Below are 17,817 nucleotides of genomic sequence, written 5' to 3' on the forward strand. Positions count from 1 at the left end.
ATCTCTCTCTCTCTCTCTCTCTCTCTCTCTCTCTCTCTCTCTCTCTCTCTCTCTCTCTCTCTCTCTCTCTCTCTCTCTCTCTCTCAGATTTTTATACAGCAGAGAGTTTTTCTTGATTAAGAAGAAGAGTTTCGTTTTTGTTCCCAATTGAAGAAAATGGGAAATCTTTCTTGGTGCTATAAAAAAAAAACTGGTTCTTTACTAACGTTCCTTAATAAAATAAATAAACTTCTTAATAAAGCAAACTATGACGAAGAAAAATCTCGGAATAAACGATAAAAAAAACAACAATCCGAAAAGTCCTTAAAACTTGAACAGTTCGAAACGATTCTTTAAGCCAAATGAAGCTCACGGCAATAAAGGCTCTCACCATACGGAGTAACAGAAATAGTGATTGTTCATTTTGAATAGTGATTTTAATTTTGGAAAATGTTGACTCAATCATCTATTGGCATACACGCTGTTCTGTGATAAGCGATTTGCACTTATCTTGTGTTTCTTGTTCCTTATTGCCTGTTTTTCATTCGTTTCGGCTGTTCGCCCTTGTTCAATCCACCCGGTATATTTACAGTGATAAGTGATATTGACAATGTAGGCAAATCAAACGAGAGAGAGAGAGAGAGAGAGAGGGAAAGACGTGATTAGATGAGCGTGATGTTTATCACATAAGTCTTTTATGCGAAAATTTCAAATCTCGATTGATAAAACGTTGATAATTTAAATATGAGCTCTTGAAGCACATTTTCGAAAAATGGCATTCAATTGTTGAACGCCGACCTGTGCTCGTGTCTCTGGCAATTGAAGAAAACACCAAACACACACATTTATCAAAATATTAGCAGCGCATTTGGTCGGTATTTTTGAGTACATCATTGTTTCACCGCAATCAATGAGTAGTCTATTAAATCGCCGGTTGTATAAATAATATCATTTTGGTTTTAAATATAGTCAATGAAGAGAGAGAGAGAGAGAGAGAGAGGGAGAGAGTGTAAGTGTGAGTGAGTGTGATTTCATTAGTGAGCAAGCAGCAGCAGTAAAACAACGAATCATCTAACAACAGCAACAAATGCCGCCGCACACGTGAATATTGTAACAAAAGAGAGCTAAAGAATTTGCCGTTCTTTAAATAAATAATTGCGAGAGCAAGCGAACAGAAAGAGTGACTAGTAAATGAATTCATCGTTGATTATATTTGGCAATAATTCGGGTAAAAATAGTGGATTATAAAATAATCCCAATGTTTACGTTTAAAATTTTGTTTCATTTTTTTTTTGCTTTAATTTCTCTACCATCCAATCGTTGTAAATTGTTTTTTTTGTGTTTTTTTTGTCTATCGTAACTATTGAATGGTTGTGAAATGTGCATTGGGTAAACAATTTTCCATCACAATTTTCCGCCATTGCTGGTGGTGCTACCGTCGTCGCAGCAAAACGGTGTGTACATTTTGCAACATGAATCATTCGATTTTTTTCTCTGGTTCATAAAATTCCGTTTCTCTGAACAAAAAAAAAGAAGAATTATTTAGTTCTCATATGGATTTTGTTATTTGTTATGAATTTATAAATTCACGGCACGTGGACTTCAATCCGGCAAATGGAGGACGGAGTTTTTTTTATGGCAATAAGAATAACAAATGTAGGAATATTCTTTTGGCTCGGCCCGTCAGCCCAAAACCCAATAGTTATTATTATATGCATACGGCAACACTGTTTCATTTAATAGTTAACCAAGGCTTTATTTTATATTCTTAAACAAGCCATTTTATTTTCGGTAGAAGCAATAAAATGTAATCTCTTTTTTCTTTCACGTTTCTGTTTCGGCATTGCTTCCTCAAATCAAAGACAATTATATGCCTGCGCCTGGGCCTCACTTGGGAATGTCTTGTATTTTGAGCGGTTTTAATTTTATGAAAGCTAAACACGAATTTCAAATCGCTTCACATACCATTCTAATCGTCACACACGACGCAATTTTTTTTCTTCTTCTAAATACATATCTCATGACATCGGCTCCGTTCCGGTGATGTAATTCACGTCATTCTTTCACCGTGCTTTTTTTTCTCAGTTGCATGAAGATATCACGCAATTTTTTCTCTCGCTCTCTCACTTTGCCTCCCTATCTCTGTTCGATTCAATTGAATTATGTCGAGCTCTAATTGGTTCTAATTGAAGATCTGTTTTATTTTGCAACTTCATTCATTCTTTGACACTAATTTCAGAATTAACAATTCATTCCCGTAGGATTGGCTTTGAACAATACAGCCCATTCTAAGAAAAGAATGACTTTGTCTTTGTTTCACCTTCGTAATTTTTATATTTGGCGTTGTTGTTGTCTTGATGACAATTATTTTGAACAAAAAAACTCATTTCTTTTCAAGAAAGAGAAGAAGAAGAAGAAAAACAAATCATTATTTAGCTCGTCGACTATGTTTTGTTTACTATTGTATATGCTCTGTATTCGGTGTGTCGAAAAGCAAATTAACAAAACAATTGTTTATGCAAATTGGTGAAAAGAGGTCGAATATCATACGCATACACACGTGTACACATAATACCCAATTTTGAGCGTTGAAAAACTAATGAATTTGTATTGACTATGACCATTTGAATTATATATGTGCGTATTTCAATCATGTTTACAAATTACGTTGAACGTTTTTAAAACGTGAATGCAGTCCAACTTTCACATATCGCAAATTACTCGGAACGGTTGAGTTTCCATAATTCATCTCATTTGGCTGTGTGCGTGTGAGTGTGCGACAAGAGAGCCACACAGAGTGAGTGAAAGAGCGAGAGAGAGAGAGAGATCGATATAAAATATCGGGCCAAGTTTCAATGAATGAGTGAACGAATGGAAGAGATCATGTCGGCATAAATATTTTCACTCGAATTGAATTGAAACGACATTTATCATTCAGCAGTCATCGTTGTCATTTGACATTCAATAAAGAATTGTTCAGTTTTTGGTCGGCACTATCGATTATTGAAATGAATTGCTGAAAAATTGGGAGCTGTACACAAATTACACGCTCAATAATTGATTTTGTGCACCGTTTTTCTTTCTTTCTTGTTCCTTATCACTTTTGTTTGTTTGTCAAACTCGAAAGGAACATTCCAAAGAAAAAATCAATGGAACCGATTCAAAGTTCTTAAAATAAGATTTCGAAGCGAATGTGTGAGCTAATAACTGGCCATTTTGGAAATTGACATTTTTTTTCTCATTCGGTTTACTTCCAAAGCGCGTTGAATGTGTCGTGTCAAAATGAAATAATCAAGCTTTTTGTTGTTGTGGTTGATACCAAATCCATTCCAATGACACAATCAAAATGGGTGATGAATTTTTCGTTTCGTGCGTGTTGGTTTAATCAATTTTTTTGCTTTTTTGGTTTGGTTTCACTCTTCATTCGCTCCCCTTCTCTCCGCTTCGGTAAATCGCTATTTCAATTCGAATTAATCAACATGCCTATTTCTATCACTCTCTAAACGTTTTCAATCAAATGACGAAGTACAAGTTTTTTTTTTCAATATTTATTTCGATGTGTGTTTATAACAAAAACAACACACACACACACACACACACACACTCATACGCTGTGGAGCTCGTCACGGATTATCGCATACAATCTGATGTGACGCAGCGATGGCGGTGGTGATGACGGTGACATCGGCTACACGATGCCGATAAACCGGTTTCGCTGTTCATTTCAATTTGGGTGGCTTTTGGGTTTGAAAACCGACCCACGGTCCTTCCATTGAAACATCTCCAATATCCGACGACACATCATACATATGTATACTATATACATTTATTAGCAATTATCATATATTCCGATACATGAATCACGAATATTATTTCAAGTCATTCCGTTTCATTGAATATTCAATTGATATGGGCTGTCACACTAATTCCTAGGAATTGATTTACATCAATTTTATCGATAAAATTATCATACTTCTCTATTATATTTCAGAGAAGAAAAAAACACCTTATGATACCCCATATGTAAAGCACTCACACAGACATACTCTCTCTCACACACTGGCACATTTTATGGCCACCTCTTTTCATTTGAAAAGCAATCAGACTTGATGGAATTTTAAAAACAAAAAAACAACCATTTTACTCAAAAATCTATTTTCAAATAGACTTGTTGTTCTGCTTAGAGAAAGAGAGAGAGAGAAAGAGAGAGAGAGAGTATAAAGGTTTCCATTCAAAGTTATATGTTGTGTAGTTAAATGAAGTTTGCACTGCAAAATAGATTAAAGATTTGCAACGATTGATACTGAAAATATCACAAACAGACCGCATTGTTGAATCATAGAAGCTCGAGTCATTTGTTGACCTCATATTTCAATGGAACTCCATTGCAATATTAATGTGAAATAATATGAGCGACCATTTCTCCAAAATCAAAAACATTTTGTTATTTTCCTCTTCTATTTGATAAAGAATTTTATGATCGCACTTTCAGTGTGTCTGTGTGTGTGTGTGTAGGGTTCAATGTTCAACGTTCTTTAAGTTGTTCAACTCTGGAATGGTTGGCTTTCGACAACATTTTTTAAGCGACCGAGAGTAAGAAAGAGCCGAAAAAAAAATTAATCAAACTTTGACACAACTACACAGAAAAAGCGGCATTTGGGTGACGCTTTGATAAATGAAGATAAAGTGAGTAAGCGAGCGAACATTGTGGCTTCAAAAACCGTGTCACATGTTAATGTGTGTATGAGTCAGAGTGTGGATGTGTGCATGTTGAAGCCTATCTGGCATCGATTTGTGAAACAGTTAAATATGCTGAATTTGAGCGCAGAACCGACGAAAAAAAAACAATCCAAGCAACATTGGTCAAGTATAGAGTGAGTTACTGCGGTCTCTACCTAGATAATTGTGTGCGATTAGTCTCAGAACCGTTGCCGCCGTTGTCGTCGTTGTCGTCATTTTGGAACAGGTCGTCGCAAAGCTATAAAACTGGTAATGCCTCGTGGCATGTCATCCACCGGTCGGTACACTCGCGTGCTTATTCATTCGACCGACCAACCACCCTGTCACAAAGCAAGCAATCGTCGTGTGCACACCGAAAATTATAAACAATTTTTGAAAAGCTCGGACGGGCGGATCGCGCGCACACTCACACACATACACACACTATTGCCTTTGTATTGAGTCAAATTTCTGGCTATGGCTATGGCCATGGGGTCAATACAAATATGGCATCTGAATTCGTTATGCTTTTGAATAATTGAGTGTGAGTGACATAACAGGTGTACCGCATGTGACTTTTTAGCTAATTTTACTTCAGCTACTTCGATTGCTTTTTTTTACATCATCGTCGTTCTGTTGGCATTACTCAAAAAGTTGACAACGAGATGAAATTACGCATGAAGAGCACACAACATACATTCGCAAATATCGATTCGATTCCCACAGCTTTAATGTGTTTTTTTCTTTCTTTAATAAACACACAGAGAAAAAAAACCCGAGCCACTTGAAACAAAATCAACAGAAAAAAAAAACAAAAATAGAATAATTCAATCTGATAGTTGCATATTTTCAAAGGTAAACATCAAATAATGATTGCGGTCGTCTGTTTCGCTCACTCATTCGCTTCAGAGAAAAAGAACTCAACAACAACAAAAAAAGCTGTTTAAACAACAATATTTCACGTCACCGTCCAGTACCATTTTTTGTGTGCGTCATAACAACAAATAAACAAAAAAAGAGCATGAGTTAGACTAGTATTAATCAGAGCACAGAGAACAACACACCGAATTATTAACATTTTATAAATAGTCAGCATTTGAATTGTGATTCATTTCGGATGACATTTTTGAGTGTACACTGTACACACAGCTATTTATTCAATTTCATTCTCTACCACCACTAGTGAATCACTGCATTGATTACATTTGAATGATTTCAACAGTTTGTTGTATGGACTGAATATTGAACTGTTGTACAGACGGCGACACATTGTTGGTATGCATTCTTGTATGACTAAAGGCAATTGCAAATTTTATCATAAAAATTGAAGGGCTAGCATATCCGCTAGGTATCGTTTTAGTCGGTTGATATTAAACCAAAAAAAAAGTTCTCAGTGCTTTCAGCGCTTCAAACAAAACCGTTATGAATCTGACTTTTTTCAAAACAAAATAATCCAAAAATATTTTATAATAAAAAAAATGTAGAAAAAAGTTGTAAATTCAATTTCTCAACACAAAGTTTATAAAAAATATTTTATTTGCATCAATAAAACTTAGGAAAACTACAATTATTTCACTGCAAACGATTCCCACTTGAAATTTGAAACAACAACACACTTGTCACTTGTCAATATGGGGAATAGGTGTTGTAACGGAATTTCGTTAAATGTCGCTGTTAGTTTCGAAGTTTCAAACTTCAAATGGGAATCGTTTGCAGTAGAATAATTGTTGTTTTTCCAAGTTTTATTGATGCAAATAATTTTTTTTTAAAAACTGTGTGTTGAGAAATTGAATTTACAATTTTATTTTACCTTTTTTCTTATTCAAAGATGTTTTTTTATTCAAAAAAAGTCAGATTCATTACGGATTTGTTTGCGGCGATGGTAGCGATTCAAGCGGCATATGAACGCTACTAAAGAGGCCTTTTAAATTTTATGACAAATTGTTAGTAGTTCATATTGCGAACGTATTTGAGCGGCGGGTTCAGTGCATTTTGAAAATTATTGGTAAAAAATGATGAGCGATCAAAATGAATGATTGTCTGTGAAAAATCGGCTTTGAATCATTCGCTTCAGTTCAAGTTCAAGTTTGCACATAAAAATGTGTTTGCATTTGAATCAAACAAAACGAAATCACCATTGGTATTCACCACCAAATCCGATAAAATCAATTTGACGAAAATTCATGAAAATGGGAGAAGAATTGGAAATTAGAAGGGGAAAAAAACAAAGACGAAAAACGATGAGAAACTATTCATAGGTGACCTGATTTTGGTCTTGCGGTCTGAATCATCCATAAATTATTCCAAGTGTGTTTCCGTATCGACCCGACCGTTGATATGTTGCCATAGTCGTAATAATGATAATCATACATTATATTACATAACCCAAAATGATAATGGTACTTGCTGTCGACTTTAAAATGCCACTACAACCGAAAATTGAAATCTTTGTTGAGTTTTGTCACACACACACACACACACACACACACAACTCGAACATTTACTCGGTTTGTTTCGGTGGATGAAAGATTCAATTCCCCATGCGCCTTTACCCGACGCTCGACGGCATACAGCTAAAACATACTCGTTGACTCTGATTTAGGTTGACACAAAACTTTCTTCGGCGGCAACTTTTCGACTTGTCAAAGGAAATGTGTATCAAGATAAATTTCCATTGGAACTGACAAGTACCTGCACCGATTTTCTAACAATAAATGTGATTTTCAAAGCGAAATAGTACAGAGCAACGGAGGAAAAGGAAGCGCGAGACGGAAGGAATGAGTAAAAGTGTTTTGTTCTGGAGATAGGAGGATTTGACCGAATTTTGCCCGAAACAATCGACATGACAGCCACAGAGAATGATTTCTAACTTTTGGCCTGACGTGGCTGGCAATGTTTGAGGCAAATGTTTCACCACCCTGCGGTGATAGCGACAGCGTGTTGTGGCCCCATTGCAAATTGTGTGAACATTTTCTGAATCGTTTCGCTCTCTATCTCTCTGACTCTGAATCGTGTAATTATTGTATGCTTTCGTCGTTCGACCAACGTGTTTTAAGTGGAATATTGTTGTAGTTTTAGTTTTGTTGATGTGTGTCTGCTTTTCTCTCTCTCTCTCTCTCTCTCTCTCTCTCCCTCTCTCTCTCTCTCTTGCAATGTTCAAAATGCAAATGCAATAATCAAAACCAGCATGATTGGTCGTACATTTCTAGCAGCAAAATTAACAAACAAGTACAATTTTTATCGAAGCAATGACATCATTTGTAGTGAGTATGACATTATAAATTGCAGTCACCCGATGATTAGTGGACTTTTGTTCTCATTTTTTGTTGTTGCTGTTTCTCTGTTTGTCTTCGTTCGTTCACGCTTATTTCGCTATTGTTGGCGATACCGACTTGTATTTATTTTTTTAAATTCCATTATTGTCAACGATACGGAAATAAGAAGAGTTTTAAGTTAATTTCAATAATCGACGAGGCGGTGTATTGAGAACGGTAATAAAAAGAATATTTTTTTGTTTTCTTCGAACATTGGAAATAAAAAAATTGATATTTTAAGCACTATCAGTCCAGTCTGATAAGATGGTCAAATTTTCTGGGAAAAAGGGCGGCGGCAGTGGAGTAACAGCAACAGAAGCAAAAATTGGCCTATTGACGTCTTTCATCTGTTTTCTTTTTGAATATGTTTTCTCATGAATTTCGACGATGATTGATACCTGACACGGCGAGAGCCGGTTCGGTTCGACTCGATTCGGTTCAATTTTATGGGTTCGAGAAACCGAACAAAAATTGATCGGATTTTCAATCAAATGGGCTATGAGAGTCAAATTAGTGAAATGATCCGAAAATAGTCGTTTTGTTAGTCAATCATCGCAGAGAAAATGGAGAGAATGTGAAAAATTACGGAAAAGAAAAGAAAACACGTAACGTTTCTTACGTCTTTGTTGCTCTTGATTTTTCTTCTTCTTCTTCGTTTCGATTCATGCTTCTTTCGCAAGGGATTTCCTTAAATTCTCTTTATCTTTTTTTTTCTCGTCATGAAACAAATGCGCACGCATGACTTTCCTTCAAGTTGTCTATCTCTCAGCTGAGAGAAGCCTTTCTTGCGACTCCTCAAATGCGTATTTTGCTCGTTTCTCTCTCTTCAAATTCGGGAGGGATTTGATTCGTTCTATCTTCTTCATTCTTCGCTTTCGGAATAGTATTCGTTTTGTGTAAGCGATATATTTTTAGTCATTCTGCCACATAGCCGTTTTTTTTCCTTTTATTTTACATTTCGAATCCAAAACTATTGTTGTTAAAAAATGAAGAGAGAAAAAATGCGGGGAAACGATTTGTGTGTATGCAAAGCGAATTCAATTAAGTCTTCTATGCTATCAGTTATGACATCATTTTATACTTCTTCTTCTTATTATTCTTCCTACCGTGTGCGTTCATTTGCACGCGTTTCTTCTCTCCCTCTCTCTCTCGCGTGCATACTGCTACCTGTCTCTCACTCAATCGCTCGTGCACTGTGCTCGCTCACCACAAAAGTGACACAACGCAAAAAGACAATAAGCAACAAGGAAAAAAATAGGAACGCGACGTGCCGACAACAGAAAGCGACAACAAAAATGCTGTGATCACATATAAAAGAAATTGTAAAGCGAAAATTTGAGCGAAAAAAAGAAGGAGAAGAGCGTATGAATGACGAAAAGCACGAATGAAGACGACGCTTTTGCTCACTGAAACAAAACTGAAAAGAGCAATGAAAGAAAAAAAAATGAAGAAAAAACACACACAAATTCTAAATGAATTACAGCGTCTAAAATGATCTGCGCACACGAACAGCACGAGGTCAAATCGGTATTAATTAGTGAGTTTTTGGCTGAAAAAAAAAACAGTAGCATATGCGAATGTAAAATGTGTCTCTCTCTCTCTCTCTGTGTGTGTGTGTATGTGTGATTCTCTCTGCCTATGTTATATATTTTGTTAAAGTTGCTCAAAAAAATAGAAAATTTTGAAACGTTCGAATTTTCCCTCGTTTCTTCTACTTTTCGGTGCGCTTAATCGGTTCGCTGTGAGCGTCATGCCGTCTCCTTTTCGCCTATTGTTTTTCTTTTCATTCGATGAATATCAATCAATACGGTGTGAAATGTTTTCGAACTTTTGGTTGGCTGGTGTCTCGGGGCTTCATTTTCAATTTTCAATTTATATCGAGCAACAAGAAGAAGAAAAAGAAGAAAAACAACTGAAAACTACAACCAATCCAAAATGAGACAAGATGCGCTAAGCAAACAAATTAACGTGCTCGTTCGTTCATTTACGTGCTGGTTCGCCCGCACAAAATGAACTGTTGTGTATAATTTGAAGTGAACGATCAACAAAAAACTACAATCAACAGCAACTCGAACATTATTAGAACATTTGTACACATCAAAAATGTTAATTTATATGTAAAATAAGCGAAAGAAAAGAAGAGAATTAACATCGAAAATGGTAGCATTACGGTTGTTGTGTGTGCGATTAATTTTTTTTTTTTTGCTCACACTCTACTCGGTTTGCTACATAACAACAAGATCAAACTTCAATAGCACATGAAATGTGGTGATTGGCATTTTGTGCGCCTGCGAACAAAATGCCTGCGTGCGCTTGGGCAACGCACGGCAACGGCCATTCAATTTGTGCGCGCCACACACAATAGTCAGTGTGTGTGATCATTTGTTCTCACTCAAAACATATTTACGAGTGCGCGCGGCTCGCTTACCGAAAAAAAAGAGCATCTTGACGTGTGTGTATTCGTCTATTACTTTTTTGGTTTCGTTGAAGCGAGCATCCAACAATTATTTTGCTGTTGTTGTTGTTTCGTGTGTCTGTCGTTAGTTTTTTTCTCTGTTCGTTTATTGCGTTAACTGAATTAACATTTGTACGGTATTTATGGTAGAATCAGCATTGAAAAATATATTTAAAAAAAAGAAGAAGAAGAAGAAGAAAAACACGCGAAAAATCAATTTTAATTATGATAAAAATTAACTCAATTAGAGTAAATGGTCGTGAGCAAGGAAAGTTTTTCGGGTTCGACTTTTGAATGAATTGGTTGTATGAGTGTGCGTGCGTGTGTGCGTCTATTTATCACCCCTTCTCCTGCACCTCGTCCGATGATTCGAACAGAAAAAACGATTATTATTGGATCATGCATTTCACATAGCATTGGAAATACCCTTTGCACTTTCGCTCTTTACATACAGTAGGCCTAGAAAATCGTTGGAGTGCGCGCGCGTCTCGTAACAAATTCACACACACACAATCTCTCTCACTCTCTCACTCTCTCTCGCACAAGAAGGGAAAAAAGCGATGAACAACTTGATATCTTATTTAATTCTTATAGAAAACCGAAACGAAAACAAAAAAACTTGAAGCAGTTTCTTATTTCAAATTTTGAAATTGTTCTATTTTTAGAGCATTTTCAACGAAGCGTCGTACATATATTTGTGTTTTTTTTTGGTTCTGTTGTTGTTGCTATATATTTGAATCTATATTGATGCTGCATTGTTGTTGCTGCTGTCTTCGTTTTTTGTTTTGTCACAAGGAAATCACTCAATGTTTTTCTCTCTCTCTCTCTCTCTCTCTCTCTCTCTTTGCTTTTGTTTTGCAGATAGAAATACTCAAACATAATAAATGGCCACTATAGATGGGCGACCTACACAATATGGTGTATCTCTCAAGACTCTGCGGGAGCTCATGGAGCACCGTGGCCGCGAAGGTATTGCCCGGATAAATGAAGTAGGTGGTGTACAGGAATTATGTAAAAAATTATATACCTCACCAAATGAAGGTAAGTGGTGGGTTTTGCATCCATCAATCCATATCGCATAGCTCTGTCATAGCTCGAATTCCATTGAGATTATCTCTCACATTCGAGTTGACAATGTGATAAAATTCGTACACAAATGATAATGACACATTCTTCTCTTCCCGTTCTGTCACTTTCCGCTCCGTCAAAAGGCTTAAGTGGTTCACGTGCCGATATTGAACATAGGCGAGAAACATTTGGTTCAAACACAATACCACCGAAACCACCGAAAACCTTCTTACAGTTAGTATGGGAAGCCTTGCAAGATGTGACACTTATTATTTTAGAAGTAGCAGCCCTAGTATCCCTTGGTTTGTCTTTTTATTCACCGAAAGAGGAGGAAACACGTAAGTATCCAAAAAAAAAAAAAAAAAAAAATCAGCGGCAAAATCACAAATGAGACACAAAGGGAAACAATGCATTTTCATCATTAAAAAACAACGAGCTAACGAGCAATTGTCTTTTGTTTCATATGTTCTCTTTTTCTCTGTGTTTATTTGCTTTTGCAGCCGTTAAAAAAGTTCAAGAAGAAGATGATAGCCACGGTTGGATTGAAGGCTTAGCCATATTAATATCCGTCATAGTTGTTGTTATTGTAACTGCGTTCAATGATTATTCCAAAGAACGACAATTTCGGGGTCTACAAAACCGTATTGAAGGCGAACACAAGTTTTCGGTAATACGTAATGGTGAAGCAAAAAATATATCGGTAGGGGACATCGTTGTTGGTGATATATGTCAAATAAAGTACGGCGATCTCTTACCAGCCGATGGTATATTGATCCAAAGTAATGACTTAAAGGTAATTGCATCACATTCTTTTCCAATTCCATAACAATTAAATGCTAATGTAGACGAATTCTGTTCGACCGATTTGATGTAGATTTATTAACCATTTTCTAATCTTTCTGGTGCTGGTGATGCATTCGAGAGAGTTTTAAGAGACTTTCGACATTTCTGTCGTTCATATTTGAATATCAAAAGTTCGACTCTCGTTGCAAACCACATCTTTTCTATTGTTTATCCAAATTTATCACAAAATCAGATGATATTTATTTGCTAGTTTAAGTTTTTTTGTTTCATCATTGAAAGAAATTTAGGGAAAAAATCAAATTCAAATCGAATTCTTGATGTTTGTTGTTCAGAATTTTTAGTTTATATTTAGAATTGTTGCCGTACATTTTTGGTGCAAAAGTTAAATTAATTTGAAACGATTCAAAATAAATTACTTCAATCATGTCATCGAAATTCATATCAAACCAAAACAAATCTCCGTCATATACTTCGAAACAGGTGGACGAATCGTCGTTAACTGGTGAATCAGATCATGTAAAAAAGGGTACGGATTACGATCCGATGGTTCTGTCGGGAACGCATGTTATGGAGGGCAGCGGTAAAATTGTTGTTACAGCCGTCGGTGTCAATTCGCAGGCCGGTATTATATTCACATTATTAGGTGCTGCCGTTGATCAACAAGAAGCCGAAATTCGTAAAATGAAGAAAGGTAAAATGCAATTGTCAAAATTGCACCACACGATCGAATTGTGTGTGCCACCGTATGTGTGTGCACAGTCTCGCTCATTTCGTTTTTTTTAATACATATAGATATCATTGATGTTGTTGCGGTTGTTTCCATTCCATTTGATATGTTTTTGGTGTTACAACCAAAGTCCAAAATCAAACCAATTTTCTCTCTAATCTATTTTCATGCCAAAAACAAAACCAAACACTTTTTTTTTATGTCGGAATCGATGTTATAATCCATTTTATTTGAAAAAAAAAAACAAAACCAAACCACCCGATCACATTGAGAATGAATCGCTCTCTAGTTTCGTTAACATTTCCAACCGATAGTCACTCAAATATTTGCTCATCTCAAACTTTCAATGCTCTATCAAACTACATTAGATGCATTTGTTTTGCTGGATTTTTTTTAGATTCATTTCACATCTGGCAAATGAATGAATGAAGAAAAAAACACATACTGTTTGTTTATTGATTGATTGGAAATGTGTTTTGTTATTTGTTCTTTCAATTTTAGAATCCAATAGCCATTTATTTAATGAAATCAACAACAACCGATCTATTGCATCTGATTTACAACCGGTGCATTTTCAAATCCGATTGTTTTTTAATTACATGTTTGGGATTTATCAGAATTTTTTTTTGGATGCAATCCTTCCAATCAATCCCGCCAGCCTCCCCGTAATTCTCTAGACAAACGAATTTTACTCTCTTTTTCTAGCCTACCTCCAAACCTCTACTACCACCAACTTCAACTTAACTTATACATATATATTCACTTTACTTGTTTTTTTACGGAATGAATTGACAAACCAATTAAGTTTTTTTTTTACAACTCTGTATGTGATACGTTTGATCGCAATAAGTTGACCCTCCCCCTGACCCTGTTTTCGTTTCGTTGAACAATTATTTCAGTTTAAACCTCGTTGTCGTCGTGAGAAAATAAACCAGAAACAAAAAAGGAAATTCACACACACAATCAAACGATCCAAATAACACGAACGGTGTACATCAGAGCAAGGAATAAAAAACCGTTTCAAATTTTGATAACGAATCACGTTTTCATAATTCATCTTCCATTTTCAAATGTCAATAATCGACTCGCTATTCGTTTTTTTTTTCTTTTTTTGCCGTTCTTGCTCACATGACACGGTCACGCTCGAAAATCTCTTTTTTTTGTTCATATGCAGCTAATTCAAATCCCAAAACTTATCCGGAATTTGCTCAAATAGCTTTTCGCTCTCGCTATTGCTCGCGCTCTGCTCTCTCCCCATCTCATTGGCAGAAAATTTGAGGAAAAAAAAAACCGTTTGCATTGACCAAATGGAAAGTGAAACAACAACAAAAAACGAATTCGAATAAAACGCCAACATTGTCCATAACGTTTTGTGCGCACCTTCTTGTTTCATCTGTTCTTTTTAATAGGCTGTTGTGCTTCTCTCGAAACACAATGTCACCATTTCCATCCATCTCTCCCATTTCGTGGTGCAATGTTTAATGTTTCCCATATTCCATTGGCGTGGCTGTTACATCTTTCTCTCTCTCTCTCTCTCTCTCTCGTGTTTTCATACAAAAGAAGAAAAAAAACATGTAAACATAATGTGATTGTGGCAATATTCCGTGTGCGCTCGCTCATTCGCTCGCGCGCACGGAACAATAAAATAAAACAGCCACAGGCTGCTATGCAAACAAAATAAACACGCTGTCGCACAACAGCAGGAATTAGCAGCAGCAACAACACAAACAAAATATATATACAAACCAAAAAAAAAAAAACGAAAATGACCAAAAACAAACGAAGAAAAAAAAATTTCATAATCTTCCAATTCTTACAAAAATTCATTACCAATTTATGTTTTGCATGAATTTTATTTGAATTATTTCTGTTTTTTTTTTTTTCACTTTTTTGTAATAAAAAATGTGTGCATTACCAGAAGCTAAAAAGCAGAGGAAGAAGAAAAGTTTAACAACAGGTGAATAATTTCAACCAAATTTAATCATTCTAACTATAAAATTAAACAAACCAAAAAAAACACCCACAAGTTATTTTTAAGTACTAACATTTTCGTAACTTGGTATACAATAAAAACAAGCGATAAGATGGCAAATGACAACGAACAACAAGCGCTCAGCGACGACAGCAGCAGCAGTAGCCGCAGCCTCAATCGTCGCTTGAGTTGAGTCAAGAGAAATGGAATTTTCATTTGGATGAAAATGGTTTGTGCGACACGGAGTTTGATTTTGATTCAGAGCAAAAGTTACATTTTCAAATAGGATAACTCCAGAGATCACAAGCGTTTAAACGGTTCAAAGTGCAGAAACAACATTCATTAACATAAAACATATCATTTGCTGTGTCTCGTGCCACATTTTTTTTTGCTCCTATTCTTTGAGTTATTCCATTCCGTGTCGCTCTCTGCATCAACACGTATCTCTAATACAGTAAATATTATATGTTACCATCGTTTTCATCAATGCAAATTCCATTTTGGTTTGCCTCGGCGCCACCACCTCCACCATCATCGCGCCACACAGCTACCACTGCGGCTGCCGACGCCGACGCCGTCGTCGTTGTCGTTGTCGTAGTCGCTGTTGTTGTCGTTCCGTTTGCTCGAAGACCGTGAAACATATGAATTAAATCGAATCAAATGAAATCAACCACACCAGAGCTTGCCTCTAGATCGATAACTTGAATGTGAAATGTTGTGTTTATTTATTTTTTTCTCTCTAGCGAAAATCAGTTTCCGTTTCTTTCAATGTATTTTCCTTTAATTATGTTATTTTGGTGTTGCCACTACCTAAATTTTTGTTTCATTCAGATAAACAAATGTGTAACCGTGATGCCAAAGCACTTTTTCTCTCACATTCTCTTGCACAAACATACAACGCACATGACACAACATATCGTACAATTCTGTCTCGCTCTGTCTCGCCTTCTTGCTATTCCTGTGCCTAATGCGATTACAGGCAGAAACCTGATCTAACCAAATAGAATGTGATTTGTCTGTAGTGAGCGCATTTCCAAGGTATTACGTCCGAAAAATTGTGTGTGTTGCCATCTCAAAATGGAACGCAAACACATGCAAAGAAAGTTCAACTCGGTTCGAGAAAAGTAGTTGAATGGTTTTTAGGGAAGCATCGTGTACAATATCAAGTAAACGATACAATTTTATTTTCATTTCATCGGTTATCGTATCAGCACATGTACTTGTTCGATATTTTAGGTCTGTTGACCAGATGAGCGCGCTGGTTGAAACAAAGTGTTCACAATTGAAATTGCTGTTGAATAAAACTAAACACAAAAATTATTGTTTCAGTGGAATTTCGAATGGGATATCTCGGGTGCCTCAAAAATATCCATACATACACACAAACACACTCATGCTTTTATATGCCAAACAAATTTTGTTCTGTTCAAGAATGGTAATGACATTTTATCCCATATATAAACATTCACACATCTTCATTTTGATTCCTCCAACGCGATATATACGCGCGATAAAATAGAATCGATTCCCAAAATTGCCAACCAATCCTTCCGTGACAAAAGAAAAGTTTTTATATACACCCTATATATGTATATCTTTGTGTTTCGGTGTGAATTTTTTCTGAATATTGCAAAACTCGTTACAATTTACGGCCAGATCAATCCCCCGCATGTGCTTTATTTATAGACCAAAAATGTTCGAAACATATTTAGTTTTAATTGGTAGCCAACCAACAACAACAAAAAAAAACTTTTTACTACTACTAATTTGTTTGTTTGTCGAAGCCCCACACCCCATGCCCCTCACAACCAATTTCAATGGTTTGTTAGAGTTTTTTTTTTGTTGCCGATCAACTTTTATTCATCTTTCTCTCTGTCTCGTTCGCTCACTCGCTCTGTTAAGACATTTTACTATCCACGAGACAGAAGAATAGAACTAAAACTAGCTAAATGTTTATGATACATCTATAGAGATATCCATTTTCCATCTAATTTTCTGTTGAACAATTGTCCCTTCTAGTGTCAAAATCAATACTCAATAGCTATTTTCATACTCCTACTTTCTCTCTCTCTCTCTCTCTGCCCGTCCGTCCCTATTCGAGTGTATTTTCATCCATATTCAGCATTAATTAACGTAATATTGCCTCTTTTTTAGATGTATGACACGTTTTCTCTCTCTCTCTCTCTTTCTCTCATTTCACCTTTTTGCTGTCATGACACGTTTTTTTTGTTCTTCTTTCATCCAAAATCTATCACATACTGCATTGATTACGAACGGAAAATTGATCGTTGGTTTTATTTGTTTGTTTGACATTTTGATTCAATTTAATTTCATTTCACACAATCAAACTGCTCTCACTCTCTCTCTCTATCTGTGTCTATTCTTCAAACCCAGTCTCTAATACTGTAAACATATATCTATTTGTTTTCGCAAAGTTTTGTTCTTGTTTTGTTACACACTAGGGTGTTTTTGATATCAGTCAAATGAAAAGTGCCTATTTTTGATATAAAGAGCACCAAATTCTGCGTACATTGATGGCATTAACACAACACATCGATTGCTATTCACACTTCCCGAAACAAAAAACTGTTGTAAAGTCTGACTATCAATTGCTGTGTATGTGTTATTGTCATCAAACAGTGCAGGAAGTTTCCTCTTTAAACTAAACAGACACCCATTTAATGATATCAACCCCCCGTGCTCAATCTCTCAATGAGTGTATGGGAAATAACGCATATAGCACGTAAAGTCCACTAGACATGGAACGATCAACACATAT

At 35.9% G+C, this 17,817-nt stretch overlaps 1 protein-coding gene across 50 annotated transcripts in view; it reads left to right on the forward strand.

The window, feature by feature from the left end:
• LOC129575271 (plasma membrane calcium-transporting ATPase 3) overlaps positions 1-17,817 on the forward strand; it is an 84,905-nt gene that overhangs the window by 18,033 nt on the left and 49,055 nt on the right. For 28 of the 50 annotated variants that reach the window (XM_055458489.1, XM_055458495.1, XM_055458503.1 and 25 more), the window contains 5 exons: positions 11,329-11,508; positions 11,679-11,873; positions 12,036-12,328; positions 12,820-13,030; positions 14,985-15,023. In XM_055458489.1, coding sequence (XP_055314464.1) covers positions 11,352-11,508; positions 11,679-11,873; positions 12,036-12,328; positions 12,820-13,030; positions 14,985-15,023 — 895 coding nt within the window. In that variant the 5' untranslated portion in view covers positions 11,329-11,351. The remainder of the gene's footprint in view (positions 1-11,328; positions 11,509-11,678; positions 11,874-12,035; positions 12,329-12,819; positions 13,031-14,984; positions 15,024-17,817) is intronic. The other 22 variants (XM_055458525.1, XM_055458485.1, XM_055458496.1 and 19 more) reach the window with 1 other exon arrangement.

The sequence above is a fragment of the Sitodiplosis mosellana genome, unplaced genomic scaffold (assembly GCF_009176505.1).
Source record: "Sitodiplosis mosellana isolate CC-2019 unplaced genomic scaffold, AAFC_SMos_1.0 Smas_scaffold_6166, whole genome shotgun sequence".
NCBI classification, from domain to species: Eukaryota; Metazoa; Arthropoda; class Insecta; order Diptera; family Cecidomyiidae; genus Sitodiplosis; species Sitodiplosis mosellana.